General features: G+C 52.9%; 1 protein-coding gene across 1 annotated transcript in view; it reads right to left on the bottom strand.

The window, feature by feature from the left end:
• Positions 1-10,475: 10,475 nt before the first annotated feature.
• GRM2 (glutamate metabotropic receptor 2) overlaps positions 10,476-19,224 on the bottom strand; it is an 11,201-nt gene continuing 2,452 nt past the window's right edge. The window contains exons 3-6 of the mRNA XM_007451828.1: positions 15,781-16,618; positions 13,201-14,276; positions 11,080-11,260; positions 10,476-10,834 (exon numbers count right to left, since the gene is read on the bottom strand). Of these exons, the coding sequence (XP_007451890.1) occupies positions 10,761-10,834; positions 11,080-11,260; positions 13,201-14,276; positions 15,781-16,618 (2,169 nt within the window). The 3' untranslated portion in view covers positions 10,476-10,760. The remainder of the gene's footprint in view (positions 10,835-11,079; positions 11,261-13,200; positions 14,277-15,780; positions 16,619-19,224) is intronic.

Raw genomic sequence — 19,224 nt, 5'->3', positions numbered from 1 at the left:
AAGCATAATGCTGCAAGACCACCAGGGTGAGCTTCACATTTTGTGAATCACTTACAAGACACAAGAGGCTGTTTCAGCACCAAAGTTATTTTGCTTGGAGAAAGGATCCAGAACAGGGAGCCCAGTGTCCCAGGGCCTGTGAGACCCAGACACAGTCTGTCAAGCCACCAACCCTGAGGAATGGGAACCAACATGAGTGCACACCACATCACCACAGAGAAGCTGCAGCACCTGGGCTCCCTCCCCTGAAATAACTTGCTAGCCCCTAGCACCTGTGGGTGTCTGCCCCGCACACATCTGTGCATTGGCAGTGCATTAATGACGGGTTAGTCAGCAACCCCCAGACCAGGTGCAGTGTGCTTCAGGAAGAGCTAGCATCAGCTCACCCTCCTGTTCATGTTGTAAGAAGGCTGACCACAGGTCAAACTCTCTCTCCTCCCATTCCCTGAGACTAAAGGAATGTTTACCTCTAAATATCACTGTCTCTTTTCTTAAACGTACAGGGATCTTTCAGGGGGAAAAAATATCTTTAGTGGTGAAGAAATGTATATGAAGTTCTAAGTTTTCTTCAGTTTCACTTCATATTCATTTTCTTCAATTAGAATCAAGTAAAATTAAATCTTTTGTTTTGTTTTCGCAGTATGCAGGCCTCTCACTGTTGTGGCATCTCCTATTGCGGAGCACAGGCTCCGGACGTGCAGGCTCAGTGGCCATGGCTCACGGGCCCAGCCGCTCCGCAGCACGTGGGATCTTCCCGGACCGGGGCACGAACCCCTGTCCCCTGCATCGGCAGGCAGACTCTCAACCACTGCGCCACCAGGGAAGCCCAGAATCAAGTAAAATTAAATCTTAACTAAAAAAATAAACATATGGCATGACCCCATTTTTATGAAAGTATTTCTATCTCCCATTCTTTCTGTAAAAAAGTATAGAAATATGTCTAGGATGCTATACCAGAAATGTCAATGATGGTTATATTTGAATGATAAAACTTGAGGTTATTTACTTATTTATTTTTGGCTGCATTGTCTCTTCATTGCTGCGCACAGGCTCTCTCTAGTTGTAGTGAGCAAGGCCTACTCTTTGTTGTGGTGCATGGGCTTCTTACTGCGGTGGCTTCTCTGGTTGTAGAGTACAGGCTCTAGGCACGGGAGCTTCAGTAGTAGTGGCACGCGGGCTCAGTAGCTGTGGCGCATGGCACGGGCTTAGTTGCTCAGGGGCATGTGGGATCTTCCAGGACCAGGGATAGAACCAGTGTCCCCTGCACTGGCAGGCAGATTCTTAACCACCAGGGAAGTCCAAGAGGTAATTTAGTTTCTTTTTGTACTTTTCTGCTTAAACTGTTCATGGGGAGCATGTACTGTTTTCACAGAAAGAATAAAGCGATTTTTCTTAAAAACAAACAAAGAAACCCCGATATCTTGGCAAGAGTCCTCAGGTATAAAACTTCCCTGTTTTACTCTCTTCCTCTTGCTCTTCCCCCCTCCCCCACCCCGTCTCCTCCATTTCCCTCCTCCCTCCCTTTTCATTCCCTTTAACCCCCCACCTCTCTCCTTCCCTTGCTTTCCCCAGTTCTAGCCCTCTTCCCCAGACTGCGAAAACTGCATCTTTCGTGCTGATGCCCCGCGGGCCCACAGGGCTGGCAATGGTAGGCTCCTTCGCTTTTTCTGCAGGAGGCTGGGGTGGGCACATTTTTTCAGACCCTCAGCGACCCCTCAACCTCTCAGGACCCCCCACACCAGGAGAGGAGGTAAGAGCAGCCACAGTGGGGCGGGAAGAACGGAGAGAGAGCGCTCTGGCTGAATAAAGCTCTGGGGCAAGGCTCTCCACATGATTCCGCCCTGTAGACGAGCTTGAATCTTCCCGTCTCCGGGTCATCCCCTCAGCTCCATTTTTTGCCCCCAATACCTTTGCTCAATACATTCCAACTTCTTGGGTTGCGATATTCTCTCAAGGGTCTGCCTCTGCAGAGGGCTCACCTATTCCCTACGCCGCGCCAGGAGGATCAGTGAGCAGAGTGGCCGGAACCACCTTCGCCCAAACCGAGGGACCCCCTGTTGAGAGGGAGCTCCAGGACCACCCAGACAGGCTTAGGGCTACCTGCAGTTTACCACAGGAAATCTCCCTCCAGAGGACGACTGGGTCGTGGACCGGACTAGAGAGACGATAGGTCTGCCCATCCACCTCAAGGTAACTTCCACGCAACGTTTTAGGCGCACAGTTAAAAGGATAACACCGCCCCCCCCCTCCACCCCCGGCTTCCCTTACAGATTTACTGGTGCATCTATGCCTCACTATCCTTGTCTCCTCTCTTCGTACCTAACTCACTCTTACTTTCGCGCCTTACTGCGCTGGTAATGGGGGGAAAAAAACTCTGCCAAACATTTTCCAATCTCGCCGCTCCCGCTTGGAACTTCTCATTGCGCAGGGCACGTCAGGAAAAGTTTCCAGCCCTTCTCAGAGGCAGCTACAGACCGCAACTACAGGAGCTTTGCCCTCAGGGGTTTGCCTTATCCACCACTTAGTTAACAGTCATCAGCTACAACCGTGTGGAAATATAAAATGTAGCCTTACTTAAATAAATTGTAAGAGACTTCGTGCTGTGGTCTTGCCGCGGTCCCTTCGCGAGTTCCCTCGTGCCTCAAGCGGTCTGCGTGTTGGGAGGGGGGGCCGTCCCGCGACCCTCGGTCAGGGCCCACGGTAGTGGGACCGCGCCCAGGCCGCCATCATTAGCTGCGCACCGCCTCAATGGGCTGCTTCTTGGCTGGGGTCCGGCTCCGCCCCCGCCCCCGCCCCCGCCCCCGCCTCCGCCTCCGCCCCCGCCTCCGCCTCCGCCTCGCCCTAAAGGCAAGGGAGCTCGGGCGGGGCTGCGTTGCTCTTGGGGCCACGCCCCCGGCGTATGTGCCCCAGAGGTAACCCGCGCCTGCTGGTGCCCTTGGCTCACCAGGGTTGCGGGATTGGGAGGCTCCGGGACTCTCCGTCTGCTTAAGTGCAGAGAGGGTGCCTCCGCCTGGCGCCGCCATATCCCCTCCCTTACCCGCCCGCCGCCCGCCGCCCGCCGCAGCGAGCCCATGGCTGGGAGAGGAGGGCAGCCTGGCGATGGGGGCGCCGCCCACAATAAGGAAGGGAAAAGAGAAGCTTTTGCACAAACCACCTCCCTTAATAGCCAATGCCTGTTTACAGAAACTTATCATGCTTTTCGAGAAAGGATGGTTCCCTGACCAAATACGTCCTAAAACTATGAGGATGTCCGTTCCAGGGGAGCAAACCCTGGAACACAGGAATTAATCATTGGCCAAAGAAGCTATAGAGAAGCCTTCAGGAAGGTTGCTCATCCGGGGTACCATGGACGCCAGGTTAGGACACGGCCTCAGGACGCTGGGGCCAGCAGGACCGCCATATGGGGGAGGAGATAACCCCTATTTTGGCTAGGGTCGAGGGGACTAGGTGAACGGGGACCTCTGGAACCAATCCTGTCTTAGGGAGCCCCAACAGGAGCTCCTAACGCTAGTGCTCCTGTTACAGGAGTACTCTCTCCCTGAAGGAACAATGGGAAACATCTCCTCCATCCCCAAGGCCTCACCCCTTGGGATCATTCTGAGTCACTGGAACAAGTTTTCTCTAGATTTTTTTTTTATTATTACAAATATTGACGATGATATCGGTATCAAACAACATCAATTGCTTAAATGCAAACGTTATTTTTTAAATTAACATTACTTTCTTTTTTTAATTAATTAATTAGGCTGCCTCTGGTCTTAGTTGCAGCAGGCGGAATCCTTGCTGCGGCATGCATAATCTCTCCCAGCGCGTGGGCTTCTCTCCAGCTGCAGCGCTCTGGCTCCAGAGCTCGTGGCCTCTCTAGTTGGAGCACACGGGCTCAGTAGTTGCGGCACTCAGGCCTAGTTGCCCCGCCACACGCAGGATCCCAGTTCCCCAACCAGGGATCAAACCCACATCCCCCACATTGGAAGGCAGACTCTCAACCACTGGACCACCAGGGAAGTCCCTCTATATTCTTTAAAACGAAGAAATCTCGTTTTCTTTTGTAAAACAGCCTGACACCAATATAAACTTGAGGACCATCAGGCCTGGTCAGAGAATGGAATCCTCAACTATAATACCGTCCTACAGTTAGACACTTTTGCAGAAGGCAAGGAAGATGGACAGAAGTTCCTTATGTGCAGGCTTTTATGACCCTAAGAGAAAACCCAGAGCTACGCAGCTCCTATGTTAGGGAACCTTGCTGGCTGGGACCCCTTCAGGCTACACAAAAGCCCTCTCTATTGGCATCCCTGGAGGACCCCAAGCCCCCAGGCAGAAGACCCTAGCCCCAACACTCACCATCGTCAGCCCCTCCCCCACCCTAAAAGCCCCTTTACCCTTCTGTACCTAAAGCACAGCCAGAGCTTCTTTGCCCCCTTCAGGAAGTAGTAGGTGAGCCTCAGGGAATTACCAGAGTCCACCCCCCTTTTCCTTTGTCTGACTTCAACCAGCACCACACTCCCCTGGGTGGATTCTGGGAGGATTCTAGCCGGTTCACCCAAGAATTCCAGGGACTGACTCTCTCCTCTGACTTTACCTGGAAGGACCTAAATATTGTTCTTTCCCACTGCTGCACCACTGAGGAAAAGACTTGTATTTGGGCACAGCATCAAACATATGCTGATGGATTACACGTTGCCCAGCCTCATCAATACCCTGTGGGCATGACAGCAGTGCCTCTAATGGATCCCAATTGGGACTATCAACCAGGCCAGCTTGGTATCACTAGAGGGGGCCACATGAGCCTTTGCCTCATTGAAGGGATGCATAATTAAACCTGTTAACTATAAGGTTAAAGAGATCACCCAAGGCCAAGACGGAAATCCAGCCCAATTTCAGGCCCAATTGGCAGTTGCCCTCAGAAAGTATACGAATGTAGACCCAAACACTTTTGAGGAACACACTGTATTTGCAACCCACTTCACTAGGCAATCAGCCCGACATCCGTCGGAAGCTTCAAAGCTTGCCATGGGGCCCCAAACCCCTCTCAACCTTCTTGTCGATACAGGGCTTTCAGTGTCTTTAATAGAGGAAGAAAGGAAGGAACAGCATGACTTAAGAAATGGCAAGCCAGGGAATTCCCTGGTGGTGCAGTGGTTAAGAATCTACCTGCCAATGCAGGGGACGCGGGTTCGAGTCCTGGTCCGGGAAGATCCCACATGCCGTGGAGCAACTAAGCCCGTGTGCCACAACTACTGAACCTGTGGTCTAGAGCCCGTGAGCCACAACTACTGAGCCCACATGCCGCAACTACTGAAGCCTGCACGCCTAGAGCCCATGCTCTGCAACAAAGAGAAGCCATCGCAATGAGAAGCCTGCTCACCACAACGAAGAGTAGCCCCCACTCGCTGCAACTAGAGAAAGACCACGTGCAGCAACAAAGACCCAACGCAGCCATAAATAAATAAAAGTAACAATTTTTTAAAAATCCATCTTTAAAAAAAAAAAGAAATGGCAAGCCAGGCTTTTGGCAGTTGTCATGACAAGATCTAATTCACCTCCTGGTCACCCCAAAAGTACTCTCAGAAGAACTCTGCCAGGAAAGGGAGTCTGTTTTACCTGTGGGAGCTCCAAACACTGGAGCCAGGAATGTCCAGGAAACAGGTCCCAACCTCTACCCAAGACACCATGCCCAATCTGTAAGAAGATGGGCCACTGGAGGAGGAAATGCCCCCAGCTCTGAAGGGAGTGAGGAAATTCCCCCATGCTAGTCATGGCAGTGGTTGATTGATGGGACCTGGGACCTCCCAAGGCTTCCTAGAAGACAGTCATCACATGGGAGGAACCGCGGGTGACCAGTGATGTGGCAGGTAAGCTTGTCCAGTTTCTAGTGAACACGGGAGCCATGTACTCTGTCCTGACTTCTCACACTGGGCCCCTTGCCCTTGAAACCTGCTCTATTGTTGGGGTAGAAGGAAGGCCTAAGCTAAAACATTTCACCACCCCTCTCACTTGCACCCAGGGAAAGACCCTTATAACTCACAAGTTTCTTTTCATGCCTAAATGCCCCAGTCCATTTACTGGGAAGGGATTTTCTCTCAGCCTTGGGGGCAACTCTTACTCTCCCTGAAAACCAAAAGCAAGGCCTACTTTTGGCTGGATTATGCATTATGGACAATCCAGCTCCAAATATTCCCCCCAAATTAAAAACAAACAGAAAAACGTATAGATCCACAGGTCTCGGATCAGGGAAACCCAGGGAAAACAAAGTTTGTCACTCCTTTAAAAATCACCTTAAAGGAGGCTAATGGCTTCCCTTCCAGGTGTCAATACACTCCCTTTCCAGTTAACTCCCTGTATCTCTGCTCTTTTGCTTCTCGTGAAGTCATGGCTCCTTTAACCACACCCATCCTAATGGTCCTCCTTTTTTTTTTTTGAAACATCCCCTCACATCTTTCTAGCAACTTCCAACCATGAGGTCTGACAGACCCAGCGTCACTTTTTTTTTTTTTTTAATATTTATTTATTTATTTGGTTGCACCAGGTCTTAGTTGTGGCAGGTGGGCTCCTTAGTTATGGCATGTGAACTCTTAGTTGCGGCATGCATGTGGGATCTAGTTCCTGATCAGGATCAAACCCAGGCCCCCTGCATTGGGAGCGCAGAGTCTTATCCACTGCGCCACCAGGGAAGTCCCTTCTTATTCACGTAGTCACAGCTCCAGCTTACAAACATCCACTATCTGGCACCATGAATGCCATTGCTAAAGTTACTAACTCTTCTGACTGTTGGATCTACCCCCACAGCTGTACCTCCCCAAAGGACCTACATCTTTTAGGACTCCCTACCTCCTTGAGGGACTTGATGGGGCAAACAGCAAAATATTTTGGGTTCTCATTTACCACCCCAGTGCAGTAAGGAAGGAAGGACTGGGGTAGAAACCAACTGGAGGCCAAACTCTCTAGAACAGACACCCTCCTCCAAATCAGAGGGAAGGGTATTTCAGCTTTTAGACAAAGTTAGCCTCTGTTTTACTGGTATTAGCATCTGGAGACAAGAATTACAATGGCTTAATGAAACATACTACAATCACACTCTAATTTTTAGTAATCACAGTTAGGTGACAGACACCAACCAGACTGCCAATATCTAATATGTGGGGAGCGTCACTATCTGGTGGAAGAACCTAGTGACTGGAATAAATAAAACTAAAACTCACAATAAAAGCATAATAATAGAGTTAACAATACACAAAAGAAGGCCAGCAGAGGGATTGGACAATATTCCAGACTAATGTTTAATATAATGAATACACTCAGATATACTCCAGTTTCTCCCTGTTAGCTGCTATAGCGTAACCTGAGGTGCCAAGGGAAAAAAATCCCACAGCTTCAGAAAACTCCAGCTTCAAATGATGATACGTCAGGGATTTCAAACCATCCCACTTGAAGATGAGGACTATCAAAATCCACTGGATAAGCATGCTGCCTCCTTCTACTCCCCACTCTTCACGTCCGCCACTGTAAACAACCCCCAAACCCCTATCTCTGACAGACAGCAAGGAGACCTGGACCCATAGGTAGAGACAACACCCATGCTCAGCTTGAAGCAGTTACAGAAGATGGACCATCGACCCTTTGCCCCTTGAAAGACTTTAAGGGTCCAGATTCCTTGAAGGGGGAATGTTAGAGCAGGTAGATAACTAGATGTGAACAGAGAAAGGCGGACACAGGCCAAATGGCAGGAAACCATACATCTTGTAAACAGTGGGGGTCCTTGGGCAGACAAAGAAAAGCAGGAACTTCAGGACTGACAGGAAACCACACATTTGGGGTGATAAGTGTCCTGGAGCCAGACAAAGAAAGGTGGGAAAAGGCGGGACTCTCTGGAATCTGAAGGTAACATTTTGCTCATTATGCTCTCATTACAATAAAATTAGCCTTGCAGATAAGAAGTTCCCATCATGCATCGACACCATGACACTTCTGATCAAGACTAAAGGACAAAAATCCCTCCTCCCTTCGGGAACGTGGAGCTGGGATGAAAATCAGGGAATCCTCCCCAGTGAATATTCCATTCCTTCATTTCTATACCCCACATAACTGGCTTGCCAAAGAAGCTCAGCCCAGCTACGCACTTGAGCCTGCCCGCTCTCAGAGCGTTCTGTTGCTTAAGTAAATCCTGGCTTTGCTTTCTTGACCTCCCTGTCTCGGGGGCCTCTGAGCCCCCACCCCTTTCAGGGCTTTGTGGACATGAATGTGGCATTGGAGAAGGGAGCAGGGACGTAAACCCAGAACACTTAGGATTGGGGGGAGAACTGGGCGCTTGGTCTTAGTAATGTGTGATAAGGACTGAAAGCTAAGGAGTGAAGGACAAGAGATTCTCCACCTTCAACACTGTCGGGGAGTGGGGATGGCAAGGGAGGAAGGAAAGGGATGTGGTCCACAGACTTGAGGACTGACCTTTAGGAAGTCTTCACCTGCCTCCAGCTCCCAGGCCTCTGGGCCCTCTCCTTGGATGGGTGGCAGGGATAGAAGGAGAGTCTTCACTGAATACACTTTGTACCGTTTTAGCCATGAACCATGTTAATTACTACCTTTTTAAACTTATTATTATTATTACATTTTAAGGAAAATATACTTGAGCCATGCGAAGGAGGATTGCTTTTCAGTTGCAAAAGGAGTTGCAGAGTTGTTCAGTTGCAGAGCCCTGTCTTGGCCTGCCCAGGGCCTGGGAGGGTGGGCAAATGTTCCTTGGATCCAGTTTAGCATGAAGACCCAGAAAAGGCCACACTGGAAGCAGGGAACAGCACCACAGTTCCCATGGGGCGCAGCGCCCTGATGTCTGGTCACTAGGGGCTGCACCTAGGCCTGGGTCATTCAGGGCAGGGATCTGGGGCAGAGACACCCCAGTAGAGTTGCCAAAATGAGCAAGTGAAAATACAGGATGCCCAGGTAAATTGGAACGTCAGATAAACAATAAAAATGTTTAGTGTAAGTATGTCCCAAATATCACATGAGATATACTTATACCAAAAAGGTTTCCATTGTTCATGTGACATTCAAACTTGACTGGGCATTCGGTATTTTATTTGGCATCCCTACACCCCATATATTGGCTGGAGAGGAAAAGCCACTCTTGCAATTTTCTTTTTTCAGTTTTTCTGTTTTCATTTCTTAAATTGTTAACCCAAATTTCCACAGCCTTACCAGCCTATAGATGCAAATGAATTCACTTAAAAATAACAAATGTCGGGACTTCCCTGGTGGTCCAGTGGGTAAGACTCGGTGCTTCCAATGCAGGGGGCCCTGTGGGAACTAGACCCCACGTGCATGCCATAACTAAAAGATTCCACATGCCACAAGGAAGAGCCTGTGTGCCGTAACTAAGACCCGGCGCTGCCAAAGAAAAAATAAATTTAAAAAACAAAAAACAAATGTCCCTGGTCTGCCCGTCTCTCAGTGCAGGACCTCGTCCCTCTAAGATACCACAGTCTGGGGCCTCCCCCAAAATGTCAGGTTCCTCTGCTCCTGCGGTAGCTGCGTGCCCTCTGCCTCCTAGGCCACAGGAGGGCAGCGGTTGCTTGGCTGAGTCGTGTCCGAGCCTGTGCCTCGGCGCCCTCTGCTGGTGAGTCCCAAACTGCAAACGCGGGGGCTGCTTGACGGCGCTGGGCTCCACAATCCCACCGCGGGGCGAGCGCCTCCAGGGATGGGAAAAAGGCCCCCTTCTCCCACCTCTCACCGGGTCCGACAGCAGATGGTCTCTCCAACTGCCCTCCCTACCTCACCTCCTCCCTCCTCACGCCCTCTTCCTGGCTTTGTTCGCACCACATGAACAGGCGACGCTCCAGCCTGTGCCTCCTCTTGGCTCCCTCCACCCCAAACGCTCAGCCTGGCTCTGAGCTGACCAAAGGCTCCTCCAAGTGCCAGGCAGGCCAGACAATGGAAAAGCCCACAGTTCCCAAGAGTCACAGTCAGCTTCCCCGCCTGCTCCATCACCCACATCGTCCACGTCCTCCCCCAGACTGCCAGGTGAGCTTGTGTCCATTTAAATCTCCCGTCCTCACCCCAGTAGTGCCTTGGCCTGTCTGTAGCAAGCAGCTCCTTTCAAGGAAGGATGGCTTATTCATTTTCCGTGTCTCCACCAGGCGGGACTGGGTCTGTCTTGTGGCCACCAGATCCTCCTAGCATAGGCACAGAGCAGAGTGAACAAATACTGGCAAAATGAAGGTTGAGAGGCTGTGGTGGGGGTGAGGGGCCTTCCTGGATCAGAGGCAAAGAGTGATATATTTTTTTTAATAAAGACACTTTATTTACAGATAATACAAAATAAACTACAGGACAAACTACTGTGCAGGGGGAGCGACAGCCCCCATTTTGACCCCCCTCCCCATCCCAGAATAACTTATATAAAAAATTTAAAAGGCCCTAGAAGGAGGGAGGGGCAGGGCTGGAAGCACCTTTGCTGATTGGGGATTGGGGCCTTCAGTCCTCAGCCATCTGGTTCCAGTGCAGAGTGGACCCTGGCTTGCTCCCTTCCAAGTCCTGGGCCTGGCAAGGAGGGAACACAGCTGCAAGGGCAGTTATAGAGGCTCCCAGACCAAGGACCCTGACTTCTGACTCTGAAGGGTTGGAGTGAATAGGTTGGTAAGTGGCACTGGGGGCGGGCAAGGGGTTGGCATTATTGCAGTGCTCCAGCCATCTTCCTCCTGGCCATGGACATGGGTCTGTGCCGGCTTCTGGGAAGCAGCCGTGTCGGGGCAGGCGTGTGGGGATCCTCAAAGCGATGATGTTGTTGAGTCCACCACCTCGCGGCCGTTGCAAACAGTGGGGACAAACTGGGAGCCAGACCCTAGGGAAAGGAGGCTGGAGGTTGGGGCCAGTCCCAAGGTCCCTTATACAGTAGGGAAGCAGGGCGGCGGAGAGCAGCTCACCATCACCCCCCACACACCCTCGCCTGTCCAGCCTCATCTAGGGGGCACTTCACCCCCAGCCAAGGAATCTCAGCAACCCAGGGAATTGCCCCCATGATGAGGAACTAAGGTGGGGAGAGGGGGCACAGGTGGAGAGGGGTCTTAGAAATAGATGGACGCTGACCTTGGCCGAGGCTGGAGCTGGCTCTAGCAGCTGCACTGGTGAAGCGGCTGGTGGGTGCGCGGTGGCTAACCACATTCTTCTGTGGCTGGAACAGGATGATGTGCAGCTTGGGCGCAAAGAGACAGCCGAGCACCACAGAGCCGCTGAGGCTGACCGACACGCACATGGTGGTGGTCTGCACCTGTGATGGGAGAGGTCAAGGATGAGTCTGTCCCATAGGCCTGGGCCTGGCCCCAGCAACCCTGCCCAGAAGGTGGGGTAAGGAGCAGGGGAGACCGTAAGCATCCAACACTGGACCTTGGTCCGTCTGCCAAGCTCCAAAGAATTTTTAGGAAGGTTGGGCACAGCCCCAGCATCAGCCCCAGTGCACCGTCTTCCAGGACGACCAGAGTTCTAGCTGTGGGGGTGAACATGCAGAGTGCATGTGGGAGTGGGTGTGCAGGCATGTGTGTGTGTGCGGGTGTGTGTAGGGGTGCAGGTATGGAGTGCATGCATGTAAGGGCATGAATATCTGTACGGGGGGGATGTGTGTCTAGGGGGTGGTAAGAGTGTGCAGTTGTGTGTGTAAGTATAGGATGCATGTATATGGACGTGTGGGAAGATGTGGATGTTTGCCAGGTGTGCTGGTATGTGCACGTGTGTGAGCGTAGGGATACGTGTGTGCGTGCATGTGTGTGTGTGTACTGTGTGTGTACATGCCAGGTAAGTCCTTAGCCACCTATGATTGGCATGCAAATGCAAATCATATGCAAATGCAGGCTGAGTCAGAGCAGATTCCCTCCCCAGCTCTGGCCTCCACTGCCCAGGCAGGTGGCCCAGCAGGTGCAAGAGCAGCCACGCCCAGCCGTCCCTGGCCACCGGCACTGCCCACCGTACCTCTGTCCTGAGGGAAAGTGCTTTTGCAGGGGCTCTTGCCTCAATTTTCCTGCTCCTTTAATTGTTAAAATTGTCAGCTCAGACCCTGCTCTATACTTCCAAGCTGAGTGACCTTAGGCAAGGAATTGAACCTCCCTGAGTCTCCATTTCTTCATCTGTAAAATGGGGAGAGCCACAGAATTTACTCCAGAATTGTGAGGATTACCCAAGATTATCCTTATTGTTCAGAGCTCAGCTCACCTGTCACCTCCTTGGGGAGGCCTGCCCTGACCACTCCATCTGAAGCAGCCATTGCCCCTTGAAGCTGAGGAGACACATTGAGCGCTCAGTGCCAGTTGGAATTTTGCTAGGAAGCCACCAACTGGGGTACAGTTTTCACCTGCTTTGACCTTCCTGAACCCTACACCCCAGATCTCCTCCCCCCCTTTGCTTCACCTTTCCTGACCTCCCTGGTTTCATCTCTCCATCCCAGAGTCGCACAGCTCTGGGGGCACCACACCACACTGCACAGCTCCATTCACTCTCACCTCTGCCTACCTTTCCACCATGTACACCACCCCCACCTCAACTCCAGGCGAGGGGGAGGGCAATGCAGACCCTCTGCTCCAATCAGCTTCCATATTGGCTGCCCTCCCCACCTCCTCCACCCTACCTATTCCCACCTGCCTGTGCTGCAGAGTCCAGTTCAAGAACCCCTCTTCCAAAAAGCCCTCTCTGACTTCCTACACACTCATACACACACCACCACCACCACCACATACACACCTCCCTCTTCTGTATTCTCACTGGGGCCTTTTGTCAACTTAAACCAGTCAGCAGCTCTTTGGTCAATCACCCTGCTAGTCCGGGAGCTCCACAAGAGCAGAGACCAGGGCTCCCCTTCTGCAGCCAACTCCTCAGTGGAGCAGGGTAGAGCCTCTGCTCATTTGGACACATTTTGGCACCTCCACCTCCACCCAGGTTAGGAGATAACATCCGAGTCCTGAAATCTCTTCTCAGCTCTAATTCCTCCACCTTCATGGACATTTCCCCAGGCCCCACTCAACCTTCCCACCTTCCCCTGAGGTCCACTCCTAACTGGACCACCACAAGCTGTGTGCTCCTGGGTTAGGATTTAACCTGTTGGAGCCTCAGAGTTATCAGAAGATTAAATGAGATATCAGGAAATAGAAGGTCCTGTGTCCCACTCCACCCTGCCCCCCACCCACCCTCAGGCCTCAGCCCACCCTGGAGCAGGTAGCTCACCCGGTAGTCACTGGAGGTGACATAGAAGATGGGCAGGAAGGCCAGCCAGATGATGCAGGTGGTGTACATGGTGAAGCCGATGAACTTGGCCTCATTGAAGTTTTCAGGGCACTTGCGGGTCTTGAAGGCATAGAGTGTGCAGAGCGCAATGAGGAGCACATTGTAGGCCAGAGAGCCCAGCATGCTTGCATCGCGGTGGTTGCAGCGCAATGTCACTACCTCCCGCCGCTCAGGGGCTGTCTCCTTGCCCGTGCCTGGTGCCTCCACCACCAGCCAGGCAGCCATGATGAGCAGCTGGCCCGAGATAAGGGCCAGACAGATGGCCACCTGCGAGGCAGGGCTGATGAAGCGTGGCCGCTGGGCTCCCTCCCGGGCCCCACCGAAGATGCGTGCAATGCGGTTGGTCTTGGTGAGCAGGGCCGAGTAGCAGACGGAGAAGGCAGTGCCCAAACCGAGGCGCCGTAAGGTGCACACCACTGTGGATGGCTTGGCAATGAAGACGAAGGTCATGCAGTAGCAGAGGAAGACACCACCCAGCAGAATGTAGCAGAGCTCCCGGCCAGAGGCCTTGACCACTGGGGTGGCATTGTGCCGCACGAAGACGCCCAGTACAAAGAGGGTGGCCAGGGCGCCTAGGCAGGCGATGGTGACAGGTCCCACGGCCCAGGCATCGCCCCAGCGGATGTACTCCTGGGGCAGCTCAAAGCAGCCAGTCAGGCTGGCATTGGGCCAGTAGCCCAGGCCACAGTCAGCACAGGTGAACTCATCCAGCCGGTACTCATAGGGCTGGCAGGGGATGCAGAGCCAGCAGCAGACCTCCCCTGGCTGCATGCTTTTCACCTCATTCTGGAGGCAGGGCTCACTGCAGCGAGAGGCGGGCAGGGGCCCGGCTGAGAGGGAGGCCCATGGGATGAGGCTGGTGTCCAGGGTCAGGCCTTCTGCCCAGTAGCCCACCTTCTGGTAGCGATAGCGCCCACTGCCTGCCCGCAGATAGGTGAAGATATTGTAGCGACCAATACCGTCCCCAAAGCGGTCGAAGCGGACCTCACTGTGGGTGTCAGCTGGGCGGAAGGGGGCTGGGGTCGGGGAGGGAAGGAAGAGAGGGTTGGATTGGTGGGTCATCCTGATGTGACCTCAACCCTAACATAGAACTCAAACCCCAAAGCTTAGGTCAGCCCTCATCCTTCTGATCCTCAACCCAGCACTAAAGCCAGCCTAACCCCAGCCATTTTTCTAAATGAGAGGCTACAACAAACCCCAACCCTAAGCCCCAAATACAACCCCAACCTTAAAATCCAGGCACCTCCACAAACCTAATGCCCACACCAATCCCCAACCATGACTCCCAAAACCCAGCCTTAGACCTTCCAACCCAGACCCCAGACTCCAACTTTATCCCAACACACACCACAGCCCTTTCCCCAAACCTACCATGGAGACCCCCTAAGGCTAAACTCAACCTTAGGTCTAGTCCTGGTCCTACTTTTAATCCCATCAATGACATCCCCAGCTTCAGCCCCGGACAATCCTAACACTGATCCCAGTGCAAGCTGAATCCCAACCTCAGTGGTCACCTGGAACCACCAATGTTCACCAGAATATGCTTGGCAGGCAGCTCACAAATCACTCTACTCCCCATCCCCATTCCCCTGTGAACCTCACATCTCTCAGCCAGGCTCAGAAGGCAGGTACCCCTGTCATCCCAGGTCCCAGTGAGAAATGGTGTTCAAGTTAGCAGATCATGTACTTAAGGCCCCGTGGTGAATGGTGCAGCCTGGTGTTGAATGCAGGTCCCCCGCAGCCCCTACTCTTTCTACCCAAAAAAGTCCTCAAAATCCAACTTGAGCCCTACCATAAATTCCACTTAGCCCAGCAGGCTAAATTCAGCCTTGTTCTAATGTCAACCCAATCAGACCCAAATGCAACACTAACCCCCACTCTGATTCTCCCATAACTCTGAATGTCAGTCTTATTGGAATTACTATTCCTCTTGATCCTGGTCCAGTACTCCAAGGTTTGTCAGCCCTGGCACCCTCTCTCACTGTTCCCACAGTGATTCTTCCTGAAGCACAATGATGATTCTGAGGCATTTATTTTTCTTGAAGCTGGAACTTCTATTAAAGTAACTTTTGGTTTGAAGAGACTGTGGCCACCTTGAGTGGAAAACCAAGAGTAGGAATAGAAATTTTCCTGGAAAATAGTGTGTCATCCTGATGCACCTTCCTTCTGACTCTCACTGATATTTTGCTGCCTGACAATGGGCTTGAGGTCTCCTGATCCCTACTCCCTGCATGATAAAGAGACAGGAGATAAAGGGCAAGGCCCAAGCAGGAACCAGAGATCCTCACAGTGAAGGACCAGGCCAGACATCTCTGGAAGGAACTCAGAAAGTGGAACCTTAGTCCTGGCTCCTTTTGGAGTCCTCTCTGCCTAGCTGTCCTTGTTCTGGCTCTGACACCAGCCCCTTGGGTAATGCCCTTACTTGCTCTGGGCTATGTTTTCTTAGCCGTGTACTAGAACCTGAGGGCCTGTTCCCTTTCACCCTCCGAGGGCCAGCTGCCTGGTGGACAGCACCATTACCATCGAACTTGACGTTGAGCACGAAGTCTTTGTAGAGGCGGCGCCCATTGACAGGCCGCATTGCATCACAGAGGCGGGTGGTGTTGGGGCAGAGGGCACGATGCATGTTGTGCAGCGCGTGGGCCATGGCATACACCGCATTGACCACAAACATGATCTTGGACTCTTGCTCAAAGGGCACAGCCTGCAGGGAGTGGGCTGCACAGTCTCTCTGCCGGAAGCTGCAGCGGAACCTCTGCTCCCAGAACTCGCGGAACCAGGGGTTCCGGCTGTTATTCCACGGGTCCAGGCTCCGGAAGTAGGAGGCAAAGTCGCTGATGGGGTAGGAAGCCAGCTCTATGGTGATGGCACCTTCAGCAGCGCCCTCGCTACCTGCCACCACGCTCTCCAGGGCCCCCCAGCCATCACTGGCCACCCAGGTGAAGCTGGCATTGAGACGCTGGGTGGCAGCGAGGAGCTCGCGGGCGTCCTCGGAACGGGTGAATAGGACAGCCACGCGGGCACTGGGTTTCTGCAGCAGGGCTCGCACCACGCCCTCGAAGGCTGTGCGGCTCATAGCACGGCCCACCTTCTCCGAGGTGGCCACACAGATGTTGCGGGCACGGGCCTCTAGCTCAAAGGCTTCGATGCCTGTCTCGCCATAGTCGCCCTCGGATGCCACAGTGGACACGTAGGTCCAGTTGAAGAAGCGGAGAATCTCAGCCATGGCTTTGGCTTGGAAGAAGTCAGGGGGCACTGTGCGGGCAAAGTAGTCATAGCGGGACTTGTCACTCAGCTTGGCACTAGTGGATGCATAGCTGATCTGAGGGATCTGAAATAGCCTCAGGAGGTTGGCCACCTGGGGGAGGGGTAGAGAGGGCGAAGATAGAGACCAAGTCAAATGCTGGAGACGGATGTGCCCCCACAGCTATCGGACCTTGGGATCAAGTGCCCATGTGGTTGGCCCTGAGGTCTCCCTCTCCCAAAAGACCTATATCTTTCTTTTTTTGTGTGGTACGCGGGCCTCTCACTGTTGCGGCCTCTCTCGTTGTGGAGCACAGGCTCCAGATGCACAGGCTCAGTGGCCATGGCTCACGGGCCCAGCCGCTCCGTGGCATGTGGGATCTTCCTGGACCGGGGCACGAACCCGTGTCCCCTGCATCGGCAGGCGGACTCTCAACCACTGCGCCACCAGGGAAGCCCAAGACCTATATCTTGTCTTGATGTGTCCTCCCCCTGGTGGCAGGGAGTTTTCTATCTCTTCCCAAGGGCTGAGAAAGACCCAGGGCCAAGGCACCAGGGTCCTGAGCCACACCTGAACCCCTCTGCTGTCTCCCTTCAGACTCATGGCAGTAACAAAGAGAGAGAGCTAAGGGAAGGCCCAAGTCCTGGGTGGAGAGAGGTTGGCCACTGGCTGCACAGGGAAAAGGAGGCCCTAGATGGCAAGTGGGATGCTCAGGGCTCTTAAGCTCTCTACCCCGGAGTCAATTCTGATGGGATGATGGAGAAAGGGGGAAAAGACTCCCCCAGGAAGACCCAGATTTGAGGGCTCCATAGCCCTGAGAGGCCAAGAGTTGGTCTCCACTGGATGCCTGAACCTGAAATAAACAAGGCTTCCTGCCTACCACTGCCTGCCTGGCAGCCCATCTCCCACCCCCAGATTCCTGGGACCTGCCCCTAAGAGTGGGGTCCAGCCAAGGACCAGGTGGGATGGTGGGTAGGTGAGAGCAGGGCATGGCCCAGGTTCCACAAGCGGGAGTTAGGTCCTGTATTTGCAACTGGGACACAGGTTTTTACTCTGACAGTGTCAATGCCTTCCCTGTACTTTCTAACTCTGTGCCCTGGGCAAGTTAGCAAACCTCCCTGAGCCTCAGTTTCTCATTCCTGCCTTACAAGGTTGATGAGCAGATAAAAATGATGTATGCGAAGCCACAATGCCTGGAAGATGATAAGGGTTTTGGCAAGAGAGAAGGGGCCAGAATATGGAGGAATCATTAACAGGCAGGTGCAGCCTATGGATAAAGGACTGAGCTTTGCTTTGACCCAGACAAGGAAAAAGCAGACTGATGTTGAGGTGTGGGCCCTGTTGCAGGAGGCAGGCAACTTGGGGTTGGAGAGAGGTAACTGGGCTCCTGGAGATGAATACATGGGGCCCTGAAGAGAATTGTGAAGAGCGGGTGCTGGGAAAGCACCCCAGAGGCTCCTGCAGACATCAGCAGGTGGGAGGCTGCCTACCCATCCCTGCCCCTGCACCCCCAGGGCTGCAGATGTAGGTGCTGCTACAGCCACACCTGTCCAAGCTACTGCTGGACACTTCCAGTAGCTGGGACTAGCAGGACCGGTAATTCATTCCCTGCAATAGGGGTATGAGCAGGCCTCTCCAACCCCAGGCCAGAAGCTGCCTTCATGGTTTAGACTCCTGCTTCCTTTCTCCTAAACAAGCCTTCCAGGTCAGGGGTCCTGGCCCTGCTTCTGATGGCAGTGCCCTCTGCTGGCCTCCTAAAGGAAGCTGAGGCCCCAGACAAGGCCCTCCTTGCAACTCCCAACCCCAATCCCAGCTCTGGCCTCACCTTCCAGCAGCCTATGTCAGGCACCAGGAAGGTAAGGGTCCAAGCAAGAGGAGGAACCCAGTCAGGGACAGGGAGGATCCCACCTGGGCTAAAGCAGCCAGGTGTGGCAAGGGACATTAGCTGAGCCCTCTGCTGACCCCTTGTGGGAGAACAGGAGGAGGGAGGACCTGGTTCCCTCCCCTTCCCACCCCTTCAAATCCTACACCCACTGAAGACCCTTGGGTACCCTCCTCCTCACCTCCACACACATCCTGCTTTCCCTTCCTTCTGGGCCCCCAACCCCTGTTTCTCTTCTCTGGTTTGCTCTTGGCTTCTATTTTCCACCCCTTTCCAATCCAAAGACAGATGATCTGACAGTCCCGGAGGTCCTTGGCTGAGAGCCCTAGGTTCACGTCTCCACTTTGTGAGCACCTGGACTTGTGCCTTGCCTCTCTCCAAGCCTCAGTTTCCTCATCTATGAAATGGCTTAATAACAATAGCAGCTAATGTTGATTACTCTGTTACAATCTGCCAGGCCCCCTGATTCATGCTTTGCATGTATTACCTCATTAAATTCCCACCACACCCCTAAGAGTGGTAAGTATTATGAGTCCCATTTTATAAGGACGAAACTGAGGCACAGAAGAGAGAAATAATGTCCAGAGTCACACAGTAAGTGGGAGAGCCAGGATTCAAAACGCCTATTAAGTTTCTTAGGGCTGTATAACATCAGATGTGTGTGTGCGTGTGTGTATGTGTTGGAAGTGGGATGCTTTCTTGCACAGTCTCTAAAATTATACTCCCATTTTGCCACAGGGGCACTTTCTTAGTCTTCTGTAAAAAGCTACTCGAAGGAAGCTTCTAGTCCCTCTTCTAATGCATGGTAGCCCAGAGCCCTTGCTCAGCAGGAATTCCA

Source organism: Lipotes vexillifer, unplaced genomic scaffold (assembly GCF_000442215.2).
Source record: "Lipotes vexillifer unplaced genomic scaffold, Lipotes_vexillifer_v1.1 scaffold500, whole genome shotgun sequence".
Classification (NCBI taxonomy): Eukaryota; Metazoa; Chordata; class Mammalia; order Artiodactyla; family Lipotidae; genus Lipotes; species Lipotes vexillifer.
Note: the sequence above shows the minus strand (reverse complement) of the source record. Positions and strands in the feature narration are given on the sequence as shown.